The sequence below is a fragment of the Trichoderma reesei genome (assembly GCF_000167675.1).
Source record: "Trichoderma reesei QM6a unplaced genomic scaffold TRIREscaffold_5, whole genome shotgun sequence".
In the NCBI taxonomy this organism is placed as follows: domain Eukaryota; kingdom Fungi; phylum Ascomycota; class Sordariomycetes; order Hypocreales; family Hypocreaceae; genus Trichoderma; species Trichoderma reesei.
In genome coordinates, this window is record NW_006711152.1 from 790,450 (window position 1) to 815,535 (window position 25,086).

Consider the following 25,086-nt stretch of genomic DNA (forward strand, 5'->3'; position numbering starts at 1 on the left):
TATACTGCCTTGTTTTTGGAGGGGTGTAAGGGATTGACTTTCCATACCGATGGCGAATCCAACGCCTTCAAGGCAGATGAAGACTACAGGAAGAAGAAGCAATTAGGCTTTCGGCTCGGTCTGTTCAGTCGTCGGAAAATGGTTAAGCAGGCTCTATAGCGAAGGAAAGATAGGCAGAGACATGGTAAATTGCAGCAGAGAGATTTTATATCCTATTCTCATGAACTTCTGCAAGCAAGACTTCTGAGAACTTGCCATAGACTATGGCACATTCAATTTCGTGTGATCGACTGGCGCCTTCTTCGATCTCCCTCCGAACCCCCATCCAATTTGATGCGCAATATTAATAGACACGTCCAAGTCGTCTGCCCACGCCCAGACTAAGCCCGGATTCTTCTGGAACATGCGGCCTGCAGCGATCAGATCCAGTGGCGTATCATCAGCTTCATCACTGCCCTCTATGAGCTTCTGCGCAACCTGGCCGGTCTTGATGCTTCCGACAGAGCTGACTAGCATCGAGTCTCCCACCGCGGCCTTGATCTTCTTCGCAAACGGCGCCTGGTATCCTGGCCCGCCAACCACTTTCTGCTGGGGGTGGTTTCCGCCGCTCGATACATCCAGCACGTCAACGCCGCGCTGAGCAAGAAGCTGGGCAAGCTTGATGCTCTCGTCTACATTCCAGCTTGGCCCTCCGTTCCAGTCCGGGTTCGTGTCGAGCCAGTCTGTTGCACTGATACGCACAAACAGGGGCATCTGCTTGGGCATGATACGTCGTGTCTCATCAACCAATTCAAGGGCCAGACGAGCACGGTTTTCGAAGCTTCCGCCGTACTTGTCCGTTCTTTTGTTCACAGCCGGCGACAAAAAGCTGGAAACGAGATATCCGTGCGCAAAGTGCAGCTCAATGACATCGAATCCACAACGGAGAGCACGAAGAACAGCGGCGTGGAAATCGTGCTTAAACCGCTCAATGTCAACAATAGTCATGGCACGCGGCTTTGGATAGTGCTCGTTGAAAGGCTCATTGCCGGGTCCAATGACATCGTCTGGCCATCCGCCGACTTCTTCGATTGCGGTTGCGCCGGAACTAAGCCATGGGGCGACGGTGGAGGCTTTGCGGCCGGCATGGCCGAGTTGGATGCCGATGAGGCCGTTCTGGCTGTGGGCGAAATCAACGTGTTTCTTGAGAGTCTCGACGTGGGCGTCGAGCCATATGCCTGAGTCCTCTGGGGTGATGCGGCCATTGGCCTGTACGGCGGTTGCTTCAATCATCATAAGGCCGGGCTATTGATAACACGCACTTCAGCTTTCACTTTTCATCACAATCCATAACCAGATGGATGCAGTCGCTGGAATCGACAGTTGGCTTACACCTCTCTGGGCCATGCCGCCATAGTGCGTAATGTGCCATGGCGTGTGAAACCCTTCGTGCGCGCTGTATTGGCACATTGGGCTCACCCAGATGCGATTCGCCATCTGTATGCCGCGGATCTTCAAAGGAGTGAAGAGCTTCGGGACCGGCTTGCCGGATCTCTGAGGCTCAGTCGCGGTGCCCGGAATGGGGATCTGCTCCGGAGTGAAAAACGTCGCGTTTTCGGCTGCGACATTGTAGATTGGCTCAGAGCACTTGGCCCTCTTCTCCGGGAGAGGGGTTACGGCTCGAGAAACGGTGATGCCGTGATGAGGATGAGAGATACGCTGGGTGAGATAGGCGGCCATATTGCAGACGTATGTGATGAAAGACTTTGATCGTGATGTGTATTGCGACTTAAAATTCTGACAGAGGCCGACGGGATCGGTTGGGGTTTCAGGCCAAACGAAGAGTTGCGTCCTGCTACTTTATCTCAAAGTATAGCCTCCAAAGTATAAAATAGACAGTGTTGAAGATCTAGATACCTCTCTCTATATATATATTGAGGATGAAATTTTAGCCACGATCTCGTGGCGTCATTCGTGATGGGGGGGTGACGTAGAAAGAGCCGTTGTAACCAAGCATCATCAGACTGATTGGTCGTTGTCGAACCGGCTCATAGATCTCGGGCGACGAGTGGAGGAGAGTAGCCCCAGAAAAGTGATCGCTCACATATGGCATTGTCAATGTCAGCACCAGGCTAGGGTATCTGTATGTTTACTTTTGTCCGTTTGTTCCGTTGTTGTTACGGATGTAAGCTTGCTGTCAAGCAATACGATTGTCCGCTGAAGACGGACCTGAGTCTTCTCTCCATTTCAAAAACGATTTGAACGAAAGGGATTGAGATTGAAACTTCCATGTTCACGCTGTAGCTGTAGCTTGCTTACCTAGTCGGGAGTAGGAAGCCACTGCTAGAAAGCAGAAAGAAAATGAAGATTCCTGGCTGGATATAGTCTCTCTCCAAGGCCACCATTGTCCACCGGTAATTACATCGACGGACTCTCGGTGCCAACCGCTATGCATCACCAACACGAAGCTGCCTCCAGGAGATGAAGGTGCACAGAGAACTTCGTGTTGGTAGAACCCCTCATTGCTTATATAATCTGTGTCCCCTGAGATGAATGCCTCGAGACGCGTTGACAATGTTGTGCTGGTTGAGATTGATCCATCATGAACCGCCAGAATGTCGCTCTGTTCGAATGACGTTGAGCTCATTACCTCGGGCTCACACGATGCCACCAGTGACCGAGCCTCCGACGTTATAATGGACAGATATCCCCCAACTGGGGAGCAGCTCGAAGAGAGGATCGTCGAGTTCATTGACTCCATTGTCGACAGCGCTGTCTGTCGTCTGGCCTCCAAGTACAACGGCCAAAAGCCTTGCAGCATTGTTGGAAGCAGTCGCGGCAGCTTTAATGTCTGTTTCTTCGTCCAATTTGGCGAGGAAAATGCCAAATGGGTGGTGAGGGTTCCTCTGGAGCCAGTTGTTGTCGACCCCTGGGCCAAGGTGCAGAGCGAAGCTGCCACCATGAGGTATGTCTTCCCAATATGCTGCTTGCAAGTTCTGGAACTGAGAATATTACTTAAAGATACATCAAAAAGAAGACGACGATTCCCATACCAGCAGTTCATGCATATGGTAACGATGCCGACCTAATTCAGGGAGAATCCAAGCCAGTGGCGTTCCTCATATGCGACTACATCCCTGGTCAGTCGCTTGGTATGAGGACTTTCGCCGACGCTACGGCCGATCAACGGAAACACTTTTACAATGACCTTTTTGATATTTTAAGCCAGTTATATGGGTTAGAATTTCCTGTCGCTGGCTCGCTGATGCCTAACCCAGGCAACGACGCGGAACCCATTATCGGTCCCATTCAGTGTATGGCTGCCAATGAGCTCCATCGGGTTGTCCAACCCCAGAGAAACCCGTCAACCTTCTCCTCCTATAGTGACTACATGACCTATCAGCTTCATATACTATCGGAGACATTCCGCCTACCAACGGAGGAACTGGACAGCAATCAGGCAAAGATGGAGTTGTTTGCGATTGAAAGCCTGGCAAAGCAAGCTCCCACCTTGTTTGATACCTCGAAATCCGAGATGCCCTTTGTTCTGGCCCACCAGGATATGAGATGTAGCAACGTTATTGTTACAGAAGATTTCCATATCAGTGGCATAATTGATTGGGAGTTTTCAGGCACAATTCCGCGTCAGTTGTTCACTCCCCCACCATGGATCAGTGGTCACGACCTTGATGTCGTAATTGCATATCCGGCTCGCGCTCCTATAACTCTTACCGAGATACGCTCCGAATTCCTGCAAACCCTTGCGACAAAGAGTGCCACGTCTAGAAACTGTGCCCAACTGATGGAGACTTGGAAACATCAATCTGAGCAGCTATTCCCAGTGTCACAGATTCTACGTCAGCCTTCTTGTCTCATCAGCGTCTACAACCGTTTCCTTTTCCCTCGCACCTTGAGGGCCGTCAGGAAAGATGTCGTTGACCAGTTCTTCACAAGCGACGGAGAAGGAAGAAGTCTTGCGCCCGAGGTCAGTCGTCGGGTCGAGCAGTCGGAAAATTATACGCAATATCTGAAAGATCAAGGTTTATTTGTTCCTGACAATCAATCTCAACTGGATCAAGAGTGGTTGACTAAAGCTGAAGCATTGCTGAACTCCTTGAAATGACAATACAATGAACGCGAGTTACATCCTTATACTCTTCTACTCTTCAGTTCCCTCTCCCTAGATTGTAGCTCGTGTATCTTGGCCCATAATAGTCCGATCTCTTGCCGTTTCTGAGCGACCTGCCTCTCGAGTTCCTCCCGGTATCCATCACCGGGTAATATGTCGGCTTTATCTCTTTTTATTTTGGAACTTGATGCGCTGCGCATCATCAGATGCTGGCCAATGCTGGGAAGACTATCCATCATATTCAATATTCCCTGCACTTCCGCCTCCTTGTTCTGAATGATTTGCATGGACTCGCTGAGTCTTCTCTGTATCATCTGGAGATCTAGGACATTGTCTCTGGAGGAGGACATTGTTGAGAGAAAAGGAGACGTGCGATATTTCATAAGATATGAAGAAGAAGAACTAGACAACAGCGACCGAACTGCGGCGTCAGGTTCCCTATGAGCCTCTCTTTGCTTCAGGTTTGGACCGATCGATACAAGAAGAGAGATCTCGCAATTGGAAAACATGGCGGTATAGAGATGGAGCTTTATAAGCCATATAGTCTGTCTCTCATGTTCCTCGTCGGGGCAGCTAACCGTGCCTACGCTGCGTGAACAGATCTCGACGCCTATTTGAATTGAAGGGCTGTTCCGTCACAATGAGAATCACCATTCCCAGACTCCATCGGCTCGAATGCCTTCACAGAAAGTTCCACAACCTCAAAACTTAAAAACAACGGCAGGGAATGCGAGGCTGCGTGTAATTGTAGCAATTAAACATGCACGACATGGCGGTAGACAATCGTCTTGGCCTGATCGAGATTCAGTCATTGACCCAATTTGCCGACCAACATATCTATGATGAAGGAAGTACTGAGAAGAACCTTTGACTACATTTTCTGTAGAAGAGAACTATAGTCGTCGCCTCAGAGTTATGGAACATTGTAGGATGCATGGCCCCATGATCATCGATGGCGGGTCTGCCGTTCGACACATTCTGCACATATAGCATTCATCTTGCGCATTGAGAGTAAAGACAACAGTTTTTGGCAGATCTACTCACTGACCGGATTCATCATTTCATGGATATTCAATAGCCTAGTCAAAAGCGCCTCTAGAAGCGAATGAAGGATCCGTGAACGCCCTCATCCGCTCTTCTTCACAGGCGGGTGGGGTGACTGTTGTTCTCAAAGAAAGGTAAGGTATACTGACCAAAAGCAGTTCAAAAGCAGCAGTAACTGAGGACACGCGACCGTCTACAAGAGAATAACCGGTCCTCTAGCGAACCTTTCATGCAGCATAGCGGTGTGTCCAGCGGCAGGTTGCTTGCTTCCAGTAGCAGAGACCTTCGTCTATGGCTGATAGTTGATGCTCACAAACCAGAAGATATGCAAGCTTATGACATGTGACTTAATCACTCAACAGACCAACTCACCTCCTGGATTGAATTACTCTAGCCTTTGGAAAATACAAAGTAGTATAACGTCGTGCTCAGCGAAATATTCTTACTCTAGCAACTATTAAGGCATAGTGTACCTAGGTGATTGTGCGAGAGCTCCTTGTACTCCCATATCTGGCGTTGTCTTCGATCTCCTGCATAGCCTCCTCCCTTGGGCCTCAAAACAGGCCGACGTACAGCCACCGACGGCCTATCACTGCGGCCTGCATGATTCACTTGACACTCAATACCAATCAACATCTGCTGTTGGTCCAAAGTACCATTGATAGAGCAAATATGGTGTAGTACAAACACGTGCGCACATACACAGCCTACGTCAACTTTTGGGGACAAAGACGGTAGCTGCCCAACTTGAACCTCACCACTTCAAACTTCAATCCCCTCCAGCAATCTTCCCTCCGCCAAAACGCTTCATTTCTGCATCACCCACACGCATCTACAATCTCAAGACGATTAAGCCAAGATGGACTTCTTTTGCTGTCTCTGCGATGGCGATTTTGCGCCACCCCCCTCCATCCAGCGCACGAACGGCGTCATCATGGAAAAGCCACGACTTCAATCTACTTCAGTCCACCAATCCGAGGAAGAAACTGCCCAAAGGATCATTGACATCCTCCTTTGCGCCGAAAAGTCCGGCAGTGGTCTCTCTGCTCAAATCGACGATGCCGTTTCCGTCACGGGATGGTCCGAATGGCTTGCTCAAAAAGTTCTGAAGAAGCTGGAGGGTGTTCTCAGAAACGGACGCGACAAGATGGGCCCGGCCATGGCTGAGGCCTATGATCAAGCTTGCGAGGTGGCCGAAATCACGTTCTCCGACCTATTCGAATATGTCAAGGAGCATCCCCTTGAGATTGCAGCTACTGTGCTATTGTCTCTATTCGCGTTTGGTGTGCTAGTCAGGCTGATGCCCGTGGTGCTGGAGCTCTTGGGCTTTGCTGAACTGGGACCAACTGCCGGTGAGCCTCATGATCGATGTCTCAATTCGATACCCAAATCGCTAATAGTTCTTTCTACGTTAGGGTCCTTTGCTTCTTGGTGGGAATCCACCTACGCCGGATACATCCCGAAGGGTTCTCTTTTCTCATTCTTTCAGAGACTGGGGATGACTTGGTCGAAGGTATAAGATTCCACCAGCGTGGCCGTACAAACTGAGATTCGAGCCAGAATAACCGGCAGATATGGACACTGGAGTGGACAATGCAGAAAATCAAATTATTCAGCTTCATATCGCTACAGCAGAAAGAGGAATCATAGGAGGGGACATTACAAAGCTACTAGTATAGTAAGATGCAGAAAGCCGTTGGGTGTGAATGGAGAATTCATTTCTCTGTATGATTTCGCTATCTCCTCACATGCAACCGTAGTCAACCGTCTGTAGCCCTGTTCTTCTTCCTTGCTCCACACAATTGTCAGGCCAAATCCCGGTTTCCTCTCCCCGGTTTATAACTTTCGTAGAATAACCACAACTGCTTTGTCACCGTGACCCTTGACATAATCAATGACATCTTGTGCAACAATCTCAACCACCTTCTCCGCTACCAACTTCTTAACTTCCGCGTCAAATCTGGCCGTTTCCCAGAACTCCTGGAGAACCGTGGCAATAACATTTCCTCCCTTCTTAGCCAGACGAACAAACTCCCTGAGAGCGGGATCCGGGCCAACGTGGCCATTGGTAAAGGTCCCAACGCAGGTGACAAGGTCATAGACGCCCTCTGGCTGTTGCACACGCTGAGTCAAGTCTGCTTGAAATAGGTTTCGGTAAACTCCCGTCTCCCTTGCAATCTTGAGCATGGCAGGAGACAGGTCGAGCCCGTCAATGGCCTTTGCACCAGCCTGGGCAAGAGCCTGGCCTACCAGGCCGGTGCCACAGCCGGCGTCCAAGATGGAGTAATGGGCTAAATCCTGGGAGGACCGGAGAGCCACCTGGGCAACGATCTCAGGAGCGACATACTCTTGAGCTTTGTCGCCAACTTCATCGTTGTAGGTAGCAGCCCATTTGTCATAGAGGCTCATGCAATCCTGCACGCTGCCACAAGCGCGAGCTTGAGCAAGATACATTTGCGGTGTTTGGACTTCGGTCATCATCTTGAAGATGGTCCTTGGGGTTATGTTGAATGTAGGAGAAAGTTGAGAGATGGAAAGGCGGACTTTTGAGTCAAGATTGAAGTTTAGCAAGAGAGATGCTTGATGTATGTTGTAAGACTTGCTGATGTTCTCTATTCTTACTTTGTCCTGATCATGGAACACAGGAGGGTTCTTATAGAGCTCGTTCGTCCAAAGACCAAACAGGCCTCGATGCACTGGTGCAGCGGCATTGATCACGGCATCAACAGTTGAGTCCGTAGGCTACACCCGTATAAGCTACAGCATCAGCATCCTGGGCTTCTTGGTTTTGGACTGAACTGGGTGAAGATGGGCGTGGACTAATGTGAAAGGGCACGACTTGTGAAGAATATCCCAATTGCTAGTACGATCACATGCGTGGCTCTCCAATACCGGCATCAAAACCGTATTATCCCACGCATTGTTTATTTTAGTATTAGCTATTATTAATCTGGGGTATTTTCTTCTATCCAGGTCCTGTTTCCTTGTTTTCTTCCAATCCAAGATTTAGATCTAGGTCTTCTTTCCTTGTATGATAGCCTACTCCAGTGTGTATCAAGCTTCTTCCCATGAAGTTGCAGATGCTCTCCCTTTGGGAACACACCTCCTCCATGGCTTATCAAGTATGGAGCAGCTAGTAGCCATCGCTATCCTCTAAACAGTTAGTTTTCTCTGTCTCCCATTTGCCTAAATACCTTATTTCTACATCTTCCAAGTCCTATTCTCAGGGATCACGGACAGGCACCTCGAAACGGAAATACTCGGGTACTCAAGAAGGAGCAAGCATCTGGATGAACTACCCCCACGAGCTCCAAGGCCATCCTACCGGTTGATCATCTCGCAAGTATGTACCATCCTATCTCTTCGGAGTATCTACTTACGGTTACTGTACTTCTTTGATTACGATGAGACCGGCGTAATGTTCATGCCATTGTGCCCATCATTACTCGATCTCGATCTCCTCCTCCATATCCCCTGCTTATCCGTGCATCATATGCATATAAGCACGGATACTACCATTGAGAATTTACAAATGCGCTCCTCTTCCCGTCCCCGAACTGCGTCGGCTACTCGACATTTCGTCATAATACGACGTCCCAAAAGGCTCCTTTGCATCGATCTAGCTTTCATACCCGCTGTATAGCCACTCTCTCCCGTCCCGCGCCATTAAGCCGCGGCGCTAGTATCTTGATTGAGTTCCAATATGCGGCTTATGCGCATCCTCCTGATTTCTTGTGGAGCTGGCAGCCTTGTCGCTTTTTGTCTGCGGTTAGTCGCGACTTTCTACATGTCAAACTTGTTGTATTACACGGCTGCACGTCTTGGCTGTTGGCTGTCACCTGTTAACCGCTGCCAATGTTTCATTGCGTCATTCACGGCTCGTCAATATGCAGATTTCTCGCGCCTTTGCGCCGATCCTCCTTTCAACCTGCTATGCATCCGCATTCCTTCTTCCGCTGCCGCTCACAGCGGCATTACCTTGTCCTTATCCTCAACTTCTGGCCGTGTCTTAGGCAGTCCGACTGAAACAGGACCCTAGGAAATTCGACCATTGTCTCATCAAACAATGATCCGGCAGGACCCGTCGCGTGAGCCAGAGTTGCTGTTGGACAGGGCAATGAGTGAGAGCAAAGACGCGTCACAAACACCAGGTAAGTCAGGTGCCCTCGCGGCTCAGATAACTCATCGGCTAGGTATCTGGCTAACAACTCCCGAATGAAAGAGGCGGCTAGCAGCAGCAAGACTGAAGCCCAACCAGAGGTGGAAGATGCAGATGCAGATGCCACACACAGCCCTCATACATACCCCGAGGGCGGACGCGATGCCTGGCTCGTCGTCTTCGGCGCATGGTGCGGCTTGACTGCTTCATTGGGCATTTACAACACGTCTGGGGTCTTTGAGGTCGTCATCTCTCAGGTCATTCTTCCGCAATACTCTGCCTCCACCCTCGGCTGGCTGTTTTCCACCTACGCCTTTGTGAACTGGATCTTCGGAGTGCAAGTTGGGCCTACTTTCGATGCCATTGGCCCGCGAGCCCTCATCACAGCCGGCACAGTCTGCACGCTAGTTGGAATCTTCACACTCAGCCTATGCACGGGTAGGCTTCCGGAATCCGTCAATGATGTTTGCCGGTGGGCATTGGGCTGACGATCATTGCCATGTGGCATCGCAGAGTACTACCAGATTCTCCTATCCTTCTCTATCCTGACTGGCATTGGATCGTCCCTCCTGCTGACGCCGTCTATGGGATGTGTCGCCCACTGGTTCATGAAACGCCGCGGCCTCGCCAGCGGCATCGCATTCATCGGCGGTGGGTTCGGCGGCGTGCTGTTCCCCCTCATGATGCAAGCCCTGCTGCCTCAAGTCGGATGGGCCTGGACGATCCGAATCCTGGGGTTCGTGTTGCTGGTCCTCTGCGCCGTCAGCATTGCCTTTTGTCGGAGCCGCATTCCCCCGCGCAAGGGCAGCGCCACGACATGGCGGGATACGCTCCCCGATTATCGAATCTTCCTTGACGGGACGGGAGCCATGGGGGCCACCACTGCCGGGGTGCTGTTGACCGACCTCGCGTACTTCATCCCCATCACCTACACGCCAAGCTACTACATTGATCGCCAAGGATTCTCCTCGGAGGAATCCCTCACCGGCTCGGCCGCGTTTGCATATCAGTTGCTCGCTATTCTGAATGCGGCATCCTGTGTAGGCCGCTGCGTGGCCGGCGAACTGGCCGATCGATTCGGCAGATACAACACCATGATCGGCTCCCTTGTACTTTGTACAATATCCGTCTTATGTCTGTGGATGACGGATATACTGGTACCGGGACTGAACAGTGACGGGCTCTTAGTGGCCTTTGTCGTTCTTTTCGGTTTCCAGAGCGGTTCCAACGTCAGCTTGACGCCTATCTGCCTCGGCCAACTTTGTGACACGGAAGAGTACGGGCGATACTACGCAAGCTGCTTCACGGTGGTTGCATTCGGCGTCCTGGCAAGCCTGCCTATCGCCGGCGGCTTGCTGAGCGTGACGGGTACCAGCGGGAAAGAGAAGTACTGGGGGGCTGCCTTGTTTACCGGGCTCAGTTATGTTGCCGCCCTCCTTTGCTTCGTGTGGGTCAGAGTCAAGCTCATGGGCTGGTCATGGCGGATCAAGTGGTAATTCATTGACCTGCCAGATATTCAACAGCTATAGAAGTTGTAGATACGATATGGGAGAATGCATCCTGTTGGGTTGGTGGCTAGGCCATTCTCTTGCAGATCCGATATTTCGTGATACACCCGCAACGTCGGCGTATACTTGATATGGCATATCAAGGCCTGTCAAGAGCATTATAATCTGACATTCACATGCCATGTAACCCAAATGCCACATTGTCACATCATGACTGTCTGTATTTCTCAAGATCCTTCCATCTAGTTCACACATATCTTAGTAAGTTGACTGCAACTTTGCTCTATGGGCCGCGCGGAGCGTTACATGGAAACTGCCAAGGGCAGGGCGGAGCAGACATTATCTTACGCGATGTTCTGAGATTGGCAAAGATCTCTGGTGGTGAGAATCTAGGCGGACAGGTTGTAGATTATCCGGAGGGTAGCATTCATGTATTGGCATCCTTGCAATATAACCAGCTCCAGCCCCGGGTATCTGCAAGAGATCGAGCGATGCACTCCTCCGCTCACAAAGTATACGACTGCGTGCCAAGTATGTTCAATCACCAAGAGATCATCAGTCCCTAATCCTGAGTCTAGATCTTGGATACGAGGATCATACGACGTCTGTATGGCTATGTCACCTCGGCTCTGTCAATCTTGAGAGCCGTGTTGCATCAAGGCCGCTTGTGATATCTCATAGTAATCAGGCATAGGCCTCCAAGGATGCGTCCTTTCATGACGCAATGAGCACACATCACTGCTAAACTCACAATTGCCTTGAATGGATTCAATAATCGTTTGATGTATGTTGTTATGACGTCGCCAATGAGAAGTGGTGTCCCTTTATAAAGTGTGAAGGCGAGCAGCTTCACCTAATAGGTAGGCAATCATACAACTTTCATATAGTCAATCTACTTTAATTCAAGACATACTTGACAAGAGACTCTGCACCCCAAGTTGTTACCATGGCAGTTCCCACTCTTGACTTCAGCAAGTTCATCTCAGGAACCCCTGAGGAGCGCAAGCAGTTTGCGCTTGACCTGCTCGACAGCTTTGAGAGGACCGGGTTCGCAAAGTTGAAGAACCATACCTTCAGCAATGACCAGCTTCGAGAACTGTTTCACTGGGTAAGCAACTTCTTGCAGAGTTCTGATACTAGCAGCGTTAGAATTGTACTAACCAAGCTCTTCAAAACTCCCAGGGACACTCGTTCTTTAACCAGCCCCTGGAGGTCAAGAACGCGATTCCAAACGAGCCCGGGCCTAGGCCCATGCGTGGCTACACTCCTTGGCGAGTAGAGGAGGTCGGGAAGCTGCACCATGAAGAAAGAGTCCGCATTATGAAGGACTCAAAGGTATGACCTCACTTACGCTTTTCCCTTCAACCTTGGCTCAGTTGTACTTACCATCATGATGATCAGGAGCATTTTGACCAGGGCCCCTCTGACGACGTGGAGTTCCCCAACAAGTGGCCCACTGACTCCAGCCTGGCCGGCTTCCGGCCTTTTATGGAAGCCTTCTACCAGCAGTGCAACGATGTGTGCCTCACATTGATGCATGCCCTCGAGGTCGCCTGGGACATTGACGATGGATCCCTCGTCGCCCGGTGCGCCCCCAGTGCCACCGACATGCGACTTACACACTATCCCGAGATCGCCGTCGATGAGCTGCAGACGGGACGCACCACCCGTATTGCACCCCACACGGACTTTGGCCCCATCACCTTGCTGTTCCAGGACAGCACCGGTGGGCTGGAGATTGAAGACCGCCGCGCCAATGCGTTTGTCCCCCTGCCGCCAACTGATACGACCGAGATGATTCTCAACGTGGGCGACACGTTGACTCGCTGGACTAACGGCAGAATCACTGGAGGCGTGCACCAAGTTGCTGTCCCGGAGGCGATGAGAGGCAAGAGCGGACTGATTATCCCGTCTCGCATGTCTATGGCGTATCTATTCAAGGCTGGACGTGATACGTCTGTTGGTCCGCTGCCCAAGTTTGTCTCTGCCAAGGAGCCTGCCATTTATCCTGACATTACTGCCCTTGAGTTCCAGCGCTGGAGGAACAGCATTGTCTACAACTTGGATAAGGAGGAAGACAGTGTCAAGTATAATGGGCATGTGGACAAGCCCGCAGCGGCGGCAGGCCTCCAGCAAGTCCAGGCCATCCGCGCCTAACTTTGTGCTTCGTTCTGATGTAGTTACCTCTCAAGCTGTATCGATAATTCTTGAATCAAGGAAAATGAATGCCAAGTCACGAATGATGCTTCTGAGCTGGTGGATAGTCGCATCGAATCGCCTGTAAGTCGAGGGTAAGTGACCATGGCGACGCTACAAGGCGACAATGTCCCAAGCCAACAAACCATGTCACCGCCGCTCCATGTGCGACATGGTCAATCAAATGCCCTTGCCTGACTCCATGAAGCTCACAAATGAAGAGTGCAAACGCTCACCAAACAAGGCTCTATACGGCCTGCGTTGACCGATCTACTACCACCCGTACCCTATATATGTATGATAGAGATCAAGCCAGCAATGGGAATGAGAATTACGCAGACTATAGGCGTGATTGAGGCAGTCCTCATCCAGAGTGTTTAGCATCGATTGCTTCAAGCAAGCTACGCTATACTATGAGACTTACCGCGGGTGCAATTTTTTCTCTATCACGATGACTAGAACATCTCAAGATGAGGCATTTGGTAACCATTCAAAAGGAGGTACCAGTCAGGCGTGAGGGAATGGAGAACGCTGCGGTCCCTGCTTGTAAGAAGCGGCAAAGAGGCGGTGCAGCCGTCGCTCGTTACCATTGTCGTATCGTTTGCTCTACCCAATGGAAATACCAAGCATGTCGAGATCTCGGATTGATCCATGTGCATCATCTAAATCGAACCATTGGTGCTGCTACTGGACAACTTCAGCTTACACTTCTGCAGTATGCAGATCAGAGATTCAGTCACATTGAGCCCTCTCGGGGCAGAGGGAGAGAACTTGATAAGTATCCAGCTATAAACTAGCTACCCAGTTCCCATATTAATCCTCGCAATGGACGCACTCAAATAGGTAACCCTACACGCAGCTGATGGTGTACCGAAGCCTTGGGGCTCCAGCCGCTGCCTATGAGAGAAAAAAAGCTCACCTTAATGATGGGAGGTTGATGAAATCTTTAGCGTCGCGATAAGATAAGGGCGGCCAACGGAAGAAGCTTGCAGTGACTCAAATGGGCCGCTTTAGCACATGCCGCCATCTTGAATCTTTCAACCCTGCGACATCTCTCGAGCAGCAAAGAACCGCAAGAAGCCATGGCTACGATCATTGTGAGTCGCCGCCACACAGTCAATCATGATATACAGGAGCTGACCTTGATTCCTCTACAGCTTGGCGCCCAATGGGGTTCGTGCCGCTTCCCTTTGCAGCCGCATTTCGGCCGATATCGCGATGCGCTAACATGACGATTGCGACTCTGCAGGCGACGAAGGCGTACGACTTGCCCGCACAATGCTGCTGTTCCCTGGACCGCTCTTTGCTGACGACGGCGACTCGATAGAAAGGAAAACTGACCGACATCCTTGCCCCCGAAGCGCAGCTTTGCGCGCGAGCTGCTGTGAGCCCTGCCCGAGACCGACGCCTATAATATCCATCCATATAGGTAGCATTTGAGAATGGACGAGCTGAGACGACATCTAGGGAGGACACAACGCTGGCCACTCGATTGTGTGAGTCGATCAATCCCGTCGCCATCTGATTCCTGACCCTGGATTTGCTGACAATGGCCCTCCTTTAGTGCCAATGGTGTGTCGTACAGGTATGCGCTTCCGAGGACCGTCTCGTCCAGGAGCCACGACTTACAGTCGCCAGTTTCCACTTGCTTCCTTCAGGCCTGGTCAATCCCAACTGGTACGTCCACCACCATTGATGGAAAAGTCCGGGAGCGAAGAGCTAACCGTGCTATATAGCCTGAACCTCATCGGCTCTGCCGTGGTTGCCCATATTGTTCGTCGCCAAGCATCCTCGAGTACGGGATGTCGCCCTGCTAACAACATTGCGTAGCCTTCTTTCTTCAAGGAGCTGGAGGAACTGGAGCGCAAGGGGCTTTCCAAGTACGCTAGGCTCAGCGGACCCGACGAACTGCGAATGATGCCTGCTAACCGAACCACAGCGTCCACGACCGAATCTTCATCAGCGATCGAGTAGGGATGATGATACCTGGCATGGCGAAGTGTTAAACTGACCATTTGGTAACAGGTCCACATTGATCTGGATCTCCATGTTGCCGTCGACGGACTCGAGGAGTTGGAACTCGGAGGTAAGCGCATCACAAGAGATTGCCTGCAATGGTTTGCTCACATCCAGCAGACCGCAAGGTTGGAACGACGGGACGAGGAATTGGACCGTGCTACAGCACAAAAGCCGCGGTAAGAGGCCAACCCAATGACATAGTCGATGGACGTTCTTTTCTGAGACAGCTATAGCGAAGTGGAATCCGACTTGCCGAGGTCTTCAACGAGCAAGTCTTTGAGCAGAAACTCCGACGACTTGCATCGGGCTTCAAGAAGCGTTACGGCGATCTGCTCAAGTACGATGTCGAGGAGGAGCTCGCCCGCTTCAAGGGGTATCGCCCTAAGCTTGCCAAGTACACTGTCGACGCCATTGCTTTCATGAAGCAAGCACAGGAGAAGAACATGAAGATTCTTTGCGAAGGAGCAAATGGTGAGACCCCAGCTTCTTCGTCCCGACCTCTGGTCAGCGTCGCTAACGGATGTAGCTCTCATGTTGGATCTTGACTGGGGCTCAGTAAGTCAAACTCGGCGAGCTACTACTGCGTCTCTTTGAATGCAAGCTTATCGGCGTGAAACAGTACCCATACGTCACCAGCAGCTCTACTGGGTTCGTACCACTGACCCTTCATCTCTTACGCCACCTATACTAACTCAGAATAGCATCGGCGGCATGGTCACTGGACTTGCCCTCGATATCCGGAAGATCGGTGAGGTTATCGGCGTGGTCAAGGCCTACACCACCCGTGTTGGCTCTGGAGCTTTCAAGACCGAGGACCTCGGAGAGTATGGTCTCTTCCGCTCCTCTGAGCATGTGAAGATAGCTAACATCCTCTCCAGAATTGGCAATGAGCTGCAGCAACGTGGCCGCGAATGGGTAAAACTCAAAACCTTCATCATTTGGCCGGCATTGACACCACTGACTCGCCTTAGGGAACCTCCACTGGTCGAACTCGTCGATGCGGCTGGTGAGTATCCCCCCCCCCCCCCCCCCTTGAGACACGTGTGACGAGGATATGTGGCTGACTGAAGCAGGCTTGGTATGCGGACTTTTCCACCCTTTTCACTTCCTCTAGGGCTTGCTATTGACTAAGACTGCAGACCTCGTTGTTGTCAAATACACCACGGTATAAACTGCTCATTCACTGTCTTCACACATGGAGCAGCCCTCTGACAAATCACAGGACGTCAACCACTACACGGCGCTCAACCTCACAAAGGTAACATGCTTTATCACCCAATCGGATGATCAGAAAGAAGAATAGCAGCTGACTGGAGGACAACCGCGTAGCTCGATGTCCTGGACACCTTCCGCACGATCAAGATCGCCATTGCGTACAAGGACCCCGAGACCGGCGAGGTATGCCCTTTCAAGACATCTAGACCATGTTGGAGACTTCTATGCTTACAAACTGTAGGAACTCGAGTCGTACCCCGCATCTTTGGACATCCTCGACCGCGCCGAAGTCGTCTACCACGAGATGCCCGGCTGGAACACGCCCACGACTAACGCGAAGACTTTCGAGGATCTTCCCAAGGAGGCCCAAGACTACATCTTGGTTAGAAACATCGCATGTGCTTCTATTCTCAGCTTTTACTAACATGTGATTCCTAGTACATTGAGAAGTTTGTTGGTGTCAAGGTACGCTTCATTCCCAGCCCAAAGCTTCGAGATTGCATACTCACAAGTCGCAGATCAAGTGGATCGGCACCGGGCCCGACCGCGACGCCATGATCACCCGATTCTAGACGGCCACTGCGGATAGCATAGACTAGGACGAGGTAGAAGGAAGAGCATCTACTCGCCCACGTACCACGTGCCCTGAGGCACAACATGTAAGTACCATAAGAACTAAAAGTCCGGTGTAAGTCTAGAAGAGCATTCTGGAGGTGTCCAATCAGAAACTTCTAGTTTGCAGGAGAAATACAAAATCTAGCAATGAATTTGATGAGGAAGGTTCACAGTCAGACGCGTATCATCCGAAGCCCTGGAGGCCAATTAGGGATAGACAGCCGTGAGCTCGTAGCCATATTCTAGCTTATCTGCAAGTAAAATTCAAACTTTGATCGTGTTGTAGTTGTGAGAACGGGCGTAGGTTCATAGCCTGCGACTGACAGTCGTATTGAGAAACTCAGGTCAAGACCATGTGCGCTTACGTCTCTTCCTCTGTTTGCGCCTTACACTTGCGGAACTCCAATTCTATCTGTACATTGTTCGACAAAAGACACTGCTCTGCATAGACGGGTATTTGAGCTCTACATCAGACATGATGACAGGTACGACGCTACTGTTCTTCTGATGCACAAAATCTTCATTTAGAAAAAGGCAGCGACTCGTGCCAAATCTTGCTTCTCAATACATCTTCAACCTTCCTGATGAGCTACTATGCCATCTACTCTTCACTCTTGCGGCGCAATTCCTCCTTAAAGTCTCTCCGAAACTCTCGAGCCTCCTGTCGTGCCTTTGTGCCCGCCTCGCGCGCCTTTCCCTTCAAGCCAGAAATTGCCGAACCAAATGCGCGTTTGGGACCGTCACTCGTCTGGGTCTTTGGCTCTCGGGGTCTTAAAAAGTATCTCTTGGCGGAGTCTCCGGCAGACAAGAGACGCTTCATCTTCCTTGCCAGCTTTGTACCAGCGGACAGCTCCTTTTGAGGTTTGATGCTGTCTGAACATGGTGAAATCAAAGTCTCCTCAACTTGCTGCATCTCTTCACGCTCGTTGTCGCTGTCGTAGCTAGCCATCTCCGCAGGAATGTCACTGATCTGGGGCAGAGCTGTTGATATGGCTTCTGTCGTCGCCACGTCGGGCAGAGTAGACTCTTCTTCCTCGACGATTTCTTTAGGTCCTCGTATGAGCTCTCCGAGTTTCAGAACTGAAAAGTTGCACATCTGCTTGACCACTCGATCATACGCTTCCTGTGACAGCTTGTACTCTCCATCTTGGAGAGTATAAGCGGGCATCTGGACAAACTCTTCAACCGACATAACCGTCTCGCGCACCGTTTCCCTGCTTGCAGCAAACCACTCTCTGTGGCCCCCTTTGCATTGAGCGCATTCTATCACACAAATATTTGCGTGACGAAGAATGATCTGAGAAATCCTCTCCGCATGAGGTGCACCAGCGAACCTTTTCGTCTCGTAGATGACTTTTGTGTTGGTACCGTAACAGTTGTTGGGTTGGTGCAGTCTTTCTTTTGCACTCTTGCTCGACCACCCGATCTTGAAAAGGGACGGATTCTCGTTGTGCTCGAGGATATAGACCACGCCTTCTCTCATTTTCTCTGGCGTCGGATGGCTGCTGATGATTTGAAATACCGGCGAATGGTCTCTGACTGACCCGTTGCGATGGAGGCCAGTAATCCCAAGTGCTTTAATGACGGTATCCTCCGTCGTGTCACCGTCGCTTTGGGACACCGGATCGCTCATGCCAGGGGCCAGAACCAAGTCTTGCATTCTCTCGTCATTGTTTCGAGAAATATCCTGGCGGGGAGCTTCATCTCCTACAGGTATCCTTGTAGTGACACTTGATTGACCAGATCGACCAGATTCCACCTGAACAACAGGTGCTTCCTGGACAGCAACAGCCGTCTGGCGACTTCTGCCTTGACCAGCCACCCTCGTCACAGGAACGGCTTGTTCAACAGCAGTGACTTCTTCGACAATATCCAGAATCTCCAACACAGGAGTTGTTCCATTGCGCAAGGGGGTATGATGAGGAGAGCTCATAAACGTGGTGTTGCTGGCCAGCGAACGAGTTTCCGCAACACTCTCATTGAAAGAGCTGCCGTCGTCCGATGTCGCACTGGCTGATGAGGGAACAAGGATTCGAGGCGTTGAGGGCAGCATTTGCAGTGCTGCCGCCGTTATTGGCTGTATGACAGGAGCATTGGTCTGCTGCACAGCCGGCGTAGGTCTAGGTCTTGGCCTTGCAACTCGCGCTGGACGTTGCCGTGCGTTGGATCTCGAGGCAATCCTTTCTCTCTTCCATTCAGTGAAGGCATAACAGGCGTTAGGGCGATGCCACCTCTTGCAGTGCGTATAAGTGACAAAAGTCTCCATCTTGCTGTAGAAGCTGTCCGTATCGGGACACTCTGTCATGTCACGGAACTCAGACAGCAGACTTGGAATCTGCCATCGCTCGTATTGCGTGCATGGAGGGTTTCTGCACCGTCCTCCGTCGCGCCTCATTGCACGACAGGTGCTGAAGTCGGAGTCTTGCGGGTCTGGAGACACATCTGTGTACCGTTGGATCTCTGTGAGGGCCGCGAAGACGGGGTTTTGCGTTGCTGCTCGGGGGGTCATTTTGATTGGGTTGTTTCTTGAGAAAAGGTTGTTTTCGATGATACCGTCTTGTTGCACTGTTTAATTTCTTTCAATGAGGTGCTGTAACGAGAGTTACCGGCGTATTAATGCGCGGGATCGTGAGGCTGTGAGGCTGAAGAGGGCGCTTCACGAAACGGTCATTATGCATGTTGGTTGTGGCTTGCTGCATGGCATCGCGGACCCCGTCATAGATGGGCAGATTCTGCTGAAGACTGGCCATCTCAATCAGCCTCATGTCGACAGAGCTGAAGACTGCAATCTTTTTCGAAGCGAGTCGATTACTTTTCAGTTTACAGTACTAGACAGAATTTGGGCAGTGCAAGATGCCCTTGTCCATCGCCTGAGACGGGCCATAATCGCGGCCGCATTAGCTTGGGCTTTCTCGACGTCTATCACGGGCGACCACTTGGCCGGCGCTTAGATGATCCAATTGACCGTAGGTGATGTGGAAACTGTTCAAGGGAGGATTTTTCAGCTCCTGCTCGGGTGCTTGAGGCATCCAATTGCCGGTTTCTTTGTTCGGCAGACCTATTGCCCAACTACATGCGATAAGTGTCTCATTTCGATGGTGAGGCTGGTTTCCCAACGGCCCACCAGCTCTTGTCGTGCAACAATCACGATTTCTGTGTTGCAATAGCTGAATGCCATCACCGTCATCAACTGTGGATTGTCCATGGATCTATCAAGTCAAGAATAAACTGACGCGGTTTTGCGAGGCGACGAAACATATTCTCACGAAGGCAATCTCCCGCAGAGGCATGGAGTCTGTGGTCGTTACAACTTCATGAGTCCTCCTCTCCGCTGCTCTCCTTGTCAGCCGCTGGGGGCTTTCCTGTATCTCGTATAAAACTCATGAAGGCTTAACTTTTTCTATGGAAGTATCTTCTCCATTTCTTTGGCGGAGTTCCCGGATGAAGGACTACATGAAGTCAAGATCATCATCTTCACCGATTTTCTCTTCGCCCATTGCAAACATGCGCTGCAGGAATGTAGAGCAAGTGTCTCTCCCCGGAGTCAGAGGTACCGAAATGCGACGTCTACCCTTGGATGTCTGTACCTTCTTGAATCCCATAGGCCGCTGCCCGCAGTAAATCCATTCTAGAGAAGGCAACACGCGTGAGTATCTTTCTGCTTCTCGAAGCATGCGGTTACGATGAGCACATTCCCAAAGCCGAGCCCCTCCGAGCCTGACTTGATAGAAAAACTCGTCGTCTTCAGTCGGTCCATCATAAAGATGCTCCATTGATCTGCGGCGGTCGAGGTACGGCCGCTCCATGGCGATCTCCTCCAATTCTGGTGATGTGAATGGATAGTCGTAGTAGTTTTCCACAGTACCGACGGAAATGCCTGGTGTAGTGTAGGTATCTCGTGAGAATGCGAGTCTCTTGAGCTTGACCAGTCCTCGGAGGCTTGGCCGTACCACCGTGTGGTCGATCAGCCATTGGTGACGATCGCCATAGATTTCTCCGGCAGTGAGATATAGCTGCTCCAGCGACTTGATACTGCCAATGGCCGCTAAAGAATTCGTGGAGATGGAAGCAATGTTTGACAACATTTCCTCTGAGCGATCCGGTCCACGCCATGCCAGTGAGAGGGAGGTGAGGTTTGACCATCTACCATTGGCAAGGAGAGGAACGAGGTGAGAGTCCATCAGCTGTGGCTCACCGTTTTGGACAGAAAGTTTGCGAAGGTGATAATGGCGCGAAATGAAGTTAAGAATTGCAGGCGCTTGTCTCTCACCCTTGTAGCCAAAGAATGGCAACACCAGCGTCTGGAGTTGATCCAGAGGTTGGCAGGCATTGATGGACTGTATGAAGGATCTTGAATAACTGTTAGGCAAGGCAAGGTGCCTCAGCGGCGAAGAGAGGAGTGAACTCCAGGCTACAGTGTCGAGATCGTCAAGGCAGCCGGATAGGTTAAGATGCTGGAGTTGGCCAAAGTCTGCCGGCTTATGGCCGAACGAAAGCAACTCGTAACGCGCAGAATCCTTGCATCGTATGGTCAAGTGCTGGAGAGTCGCACTGCAACCCTGCAGAAGACAGCTCATAAAGGGTAATAAGTCTTTATTTTCCCAAGCCAGCTCGTCATCGTCGTAGAGTTCGTCGTCTTCGAGCTCTTCTTCTTTGTAGAGCTCGTCATCTTCGCCCATCTCGTCATCTTCGCCCATCTCGTCGTCTTCACAAATTTCATCGTCTTCACTGATCTCGTCATCTTCACACATTTCGTCGTCTTCGCAGACCTCGTCGTCATCGGAGATCTCGTCGTCTGCGTGGACCTTGTCATAGCACGCCAAAATGTCCAGATGCAGTGTTTTCAGTGACAGAACAGACCGTCCCAAGCTATTGAGGCAATATGGGTTGCCGATGTACGCATTGCAAATCTTGAGATGGTGTAAAGGAAGTCTTGTGACACACTTGAAGAAACTCTTGTCAAGGCACATCTTATCGTACCAGACAAGTGATTCGATATTGGGCATTACGCTCATGGCAGTAAGAAGAGAAGTGATATGTGTTTCGAAGTAATAGTCTGTGGCTGCCTTGCGTAGTTCAGCACGCTCCTGAGCAGTGACGGTCCTGGCTGTATCGCCCCGGGTAGAGTCGTAGAGCTCGCTGTGTACATCAGCGACGTAATCCCGATCGGAACGAACCGTCACTCTGCGGATACAGGATCCAATGAAAGGCGGGCGGATAGGCGTGTCTTTGTTTTGTTTGGCACATGCCTCCCTCGTCAGATGAGAAAGAAGCTGGTTTGATCTTGGACCATAGTCGAAGCACACATCGGCAAACCAACAGGAACGAGCCAACTGTCTGCAGTCGCTGTTGACCAAGGCCAGGGCAGAGATGGTAGCTTTTTCGTCCACCAGTAGGTTCATGATTTCTCCGAGAATCTCTGGTGGCAGGGTGAAGAGGGGACTCTTTGATGCAGGCGGGCGGCCTTCCATGGCGCTTGGAAGCGGGAGTGGCAGAAGCCTTCTTGTGTCCTGCACTCTCCCGAACTCATCTTGCTCATCGCGCGAGAACGGGGAGCCAATGAGCCGCGAAACATCATGGCCCCCTAGCATGATGGCAAGGATATCTTGCAGAAGGGTAAAACAAGGAAAAGAATTGGCCTAATGGTGATCGAGTTTGGTGCTATGCTAGGTGATGGCCAAAAAATCTAAGTACTCACAAGTGAGATGGCTAGGTCGTTATCTGAGCCGACTCCGCACGTGATGCCTAACGGTGCTTACCTAGATCGCTACCTTAAGGCAGAACCAGTTCCTCCCTGGCTTTCATGTTGTCTACACGTCTACCTACTTATCTATCTATTTATCGAATCAGCGTATCGTTGCTGATGTAGGTAGGGTATGTATGCATATTCTTGCCGACTCTCGTTTCTTGATTCCATATTTCTAATTCAGCCAATGCCTACTAACTACAACAGGTGCTGGCTCTCATCTCCCTATAGAACGACCAGTTTCTGCCTCCTTATAGACCAGTGACAGCAAACAGAAAGAACGACGAGTTTAGAAGAGTCGCAGACTGATTCTTTATGTTGGTCTTGTATTCCCAGCCGCCTTACAGGGCCAGAATGGGATATGGGATTTGAATTTTCTTTTTCTCGTAGATGGCCGCGATGAGGCGTATGTCATAGCTGAAATGTCCATACATGGCCCTTGTTCGTCTCTTTGGAACTCGGTGCCTAAGGGCCTTGTAAAATGATTAAGCTTTCTCACGAGGGATACCTCCTGGCGTATAAAGCCGTCCCACGCTCAAATCTCCCCAATGTCTGGATCTTATCTTCATCAGCAGCGGATATACACCTCTAGAGGCCCCACGACTGTACTCTACTACTATACAATGATACAACTTGACGCACGATGACTCCTCATCTCATCGTCACCACAACTTGACTACACTTCTGACCGGCTTCAACAGATGATACCTTGTCTCGTTGTGATGTTTAATTGGGCGAACTGGCAAACCTAGTTACGGGCTCATAGTATGTGTCTGTCTTCCCTTATTATTTCGTCTCTGTCCACCTAGTTGGCCACTCTTGGACGATCCCTATGTCCTACACGTTGACTACCTTGATGAGATACCGTGGTACCAATAGATATGCGCATGGCTACACTTGTCTTTACCTTGACAGCAGCCATGACTCCTAGATACCCACAGACATATACTCTCTTGGCAACTTAGGTACTTGTTTCCTCAATGTCGGAGATGACACCGCCATGAACTTGTATCTGAACATATGGATATCTTCCGGTTGGTGGCTACGAAAGCGTCAGCAAACTGAAGATGAAAGCTGGGACAAGGGCCCTTGTTTGAGCTTGCGGGACATCTCGACACATACCAGACTGTTGTTTCCCTGCAGTTCAAACCGGAGCGACAGATTAAAGACGGTGGCAAATCTGGAAGTTCCACCAGCACAATGGCCACACCATCCGCAGCGATCGTAGCACAGGGAATGGTCGTCGCCAACGCCGGGGTACCAGGTATAGGACGATGTTACGGCTACATCGGCTCTGTCCGCCTGATTTGGGGAGTCTGTACGTTGAAACGGTTGACTTCCTTGCTGAATGTTGGCCTAGACAGCTTCAGTAAATATCTAGACTCAAGCCATCTCAGTTGTTGGCATTATTTTGTACACTCACATTATCCTCATCTCTATGGCCCTCGTCCCGTGGTAGGTTTGAGATATCTGCTGTTGTACTACCGGCCTCTGTGGCCTTGAAGTCATTGATGTCTTTCATGTTCTCTCGGGCGCCAGAGGCTTTTGTATCCGCCCGTGCTATCGACCCCTTTCTTGGGTGACGAGGAGACATGCTTTTATGCTGCTGAAGTGCCTGTTCAGACTTGAAACCACGGCCACAGCTGCACCTCATCAATGTGTCGGGTTTGGGCGTGGAGTTAGGGTTCTTTGGTTTGTGAGGCTTTGTATCGCGCCAGTGTTGCTCAATCGCTGTTGAGTCCTTAAAGACCCTGTTACAGTGGCAGCGAATCTGGGTTTTGGCCTCAGGCGCCTTGTTGACGCTGGCCTCGGACATCTTGTTGATGCTGAAGCAGTTTCTCTGCGTTCGAAGGGTTGTTGCTTCTTTGAAGATGCAGTTTTCAGGGGCGGGTGACGGAGCTCAGATCATGAAAGCGCGCAGCCAGGTTCGTGTGGAGTGTGTTTGCACAAAGTTGCAGTGTTCCTGATTGTCAATTCACTCGAGGACTACTCTTGTACTATCATTTAGGTAGCTAGGCATAGAAGTGCGAGGAGGACTCATTCACTGCAGCATAGACGAAGAGCTGCGTTTGTGTCTCTTCATGTGGGAGTGCCTACTTGTTGAGGACTTGCTTTGATCTTTTTCTACCTGGATGTTGGTCAAAATTCACGCGGACTCAACGCTCTGGCCCAAACTGTAGTGACAATTTGGCGACGGCCTCATTAATCGAAGTCATATCCATCAGCACAATGTCCACACCAGCCACAGTCCTTATCACACAAGGCATGGTTGTCACCCACGTCGGAGTACCATCTATCAGACGATGACCATACTCCTTGACTTCTGGCTCTTGGTTGGGCCGAATAAGCAGATCGATATGTATACTTTGCTTGCTGGCTCTTTCTGGCCTATAAACTATTGGTAAGTAGCCTTCTCGACTTCTCGATACCTATTTGGAAGCTCACTCTGCTATCAACCTTTTGTTTATTGTCTCGG

The 25,086-nt window shown here is 50.7% G+C and overlaps 10 protein-coding genes across 10 annotated transcripts; 5 read left to right on the top strand and 5 right to left on the bottom strand.

The window, feature by feature from the left end:
• Window positions 1-261: 261 nt before the first annotated feature.
• On the bottom strand, window positions 262-1,813 carry TRIREDRAFT_76366 (uncharacterized protein; the record flags this gene model as incomplete). The annotated part of the gene is made up of 2 exons (XM_006963812.1): window positions 1,372-1,813; window positions 262-1,284 (listed from the first exon to the last, which is right to left on the bottom strand). The coding sequence occupies exons 1-2, from the start codon at window positions 1,717-1,719 to the stop codon at window positions 262-264; spliced, it is 1,371 nt and encodes a 456-aa protein (XP_006963874.1). The 5' UTR covers window positions 1,720-1,813.
• A 781-nt stretch (window positions 1,814-2,594) lies between these two features.
• On the top strand, window positions 2,595-4,102 carry TRIREDRAFT_73039 (phosphotransferase; the record flags this gene model as incomplete). Its single annotated transcript, XM_006963628.2, has 2 exons — window positions 2,595-2,944; window positions 3,001-4,102. 2 exons carry the CDS (start codon window positions 2,595-2,597, stop codon window positions 4,100-4,102), a joined length of 1,452 nt encoding a protein of 483 aa, XP_006963690.1.
• Window positions 4,103-6,086: 1,984 nt separating this feature from the next.
• TRIREDRAFT_58602 (uncharacterized protein) lies at window positions 6,087-6,671 on the top strand (the record flags this gene model as incomplete). Its single annotated transcript, XM_006963629.1, has 1 exon — window positions 6,087-6,671. The coding sequence occupies one exon, from the start codon at window positions 6,087-6,089 to the stop codon at window positions 6,669-6,671; it is 585 nt and encodes a 194-aa protein (XP_006963691.1).
• A 317-nt stretch (window positions 6,672-6,988) lies between these two features.
• Window positions 6,989-7,630, bottom strand: TRIREDRAFT_58521 (uncharacterized protein; the record flags this gene model as incomplete). Its single annotated transcript, XM_006963813.1, has 1 exon — window positions 6,989-7,630. The coding sequence occupies one exon, from the start codon at window positions 7,628-7,630 to the stop codon at window positions 6,989-6,991; it is 642 nt and encodes a 213-aa protein (XP_006963875.1).
• Window positions 7,631-9,367: 1,737 nt separating this feature from the next.
• Window positions 9,368-10,807, top strand: TRIREDRAFT_58560 (uncharacterized protein; the record flags this gene model as incomplete). The annotated part of the gene is made up of 2 exons (XM_006963630.1): window positions 9,368-9,749; window positions 9,825-10,807. The coding sequence occupies 2 exons, from the start codon at window positions 9,368-9,370 to the stop codon at window positions 10,805-10,807; spliced, it is 1,365 nt and encodes a 454-aa protein (XP_006963692.1).
• Window positions 10,808-11,765: 958 nt separating this feature from the next.
• TRIREDRAFT_58580 (uncharacterized protein) lies at window positions 11,766-12,976 on the top strand (the record flags this gene model as incomplete). The annotated part of the gene is made up of 3 exons (XM_006963631.1): window positions 11,766-11,927; window positions 12,002-12,154; window positions 12,221-12,976. The coding sequence occupies 3 exons, from the start codon at window positions 11,766-11,768 to the stop codon at window positions 12,974-12,976; spliced, it is 1,071 nt and encodes a 356-aa protein (XP_006963693.1).
• A 1,366-nt stretch (window positions 12,977-14,342) lies between these two features.
• Window positions 14,343-16,821, top strand: TRIREDRAFT_58651 (uncharacterized protein; the record flags this gene model as incomplete). The annotated part of the gene is made up of 18 exons (XM_006963632.1): window positions 14,343-14,399; window positions 14,483-14,509; window positions 14,631-14,692; window positions 14,752-14,788; window positions 14,846-14,895; window positions 14,955-14,985; window positions 15,041-15,101; window positions 15,152-15,210; window positions 15,268-15,505; window positions 15,561-15,589; window positions 15,654-15,682; window positions 15,736-15,949; window positions 16,167-16,199; window positions 16,257-16,292; window positions 16,364-16,432; window positions 16,491-16,631; window positions 16,688-16,714; window positions 16,768-16,821. Coding segments are annotated over 18 exons (1,254 nt in total), but the record flags the coding sequence as incomplete, so codon positions are not given.
• Window positions 16,822-17,465: 644 nt separating this feature from the next.
• Window positions 17,466-19,373, bottom strand: TRIREDRAFT_105465 (uncharacterized protein; the record flags this gene model as incomplete). The annotated part of the gene is made up of 1 exon (XM_006963814.1): window positions 17,466-19,373. The coding sequence occupies one exon, from the start codon at window positions 19,371-19,373 to the stop codon at window positions 17,466-17,468; it is 1,908 nt and encodes a 635-aa protein (XP_006963876.1).
• Window positions 19,374-20,313: 940 nt separating this feature from the next.
• TRIREDRAFT_105466 (uncharacterized protein) lies at window positions 20,314-22,455 on the bottom strand (the record flags this gene model as incomplete). Its single annotated transcript, XM_006963815.1, has 1 exon — window positions 20,314-22,455. The coding sequence occupies one exon, from the start codon at window positions 22,453-22,455 to the stop codon at window positions 20,314-20,316; it is 2,142 nt and encodes a 713-aa protein (XP_006963877.1).
• Window positions 22,456-23,571: 1,116 nt separating this feature from the next.
• Window positions 23,572-24,426, bottom strand: TRIREDRAFT_105467 (uncharacterized protein; the record flags this gene model as incomplete). Its single annotated transcript, XM_006963816.1, has 3 exons — window positions 23,572-23,652; window positions 23,733-23,966; window positions 24,034-24,426. 3 exons carry the CDS (start codon window positions 24,424-24,426, stop codon window positions 23,572-23,574), a joined length of 708 nt encoding a protein of 235 aa, XP_006963878.1.
• Window positions 24,427-25,086: the final 660 nt, after the last annotated feature.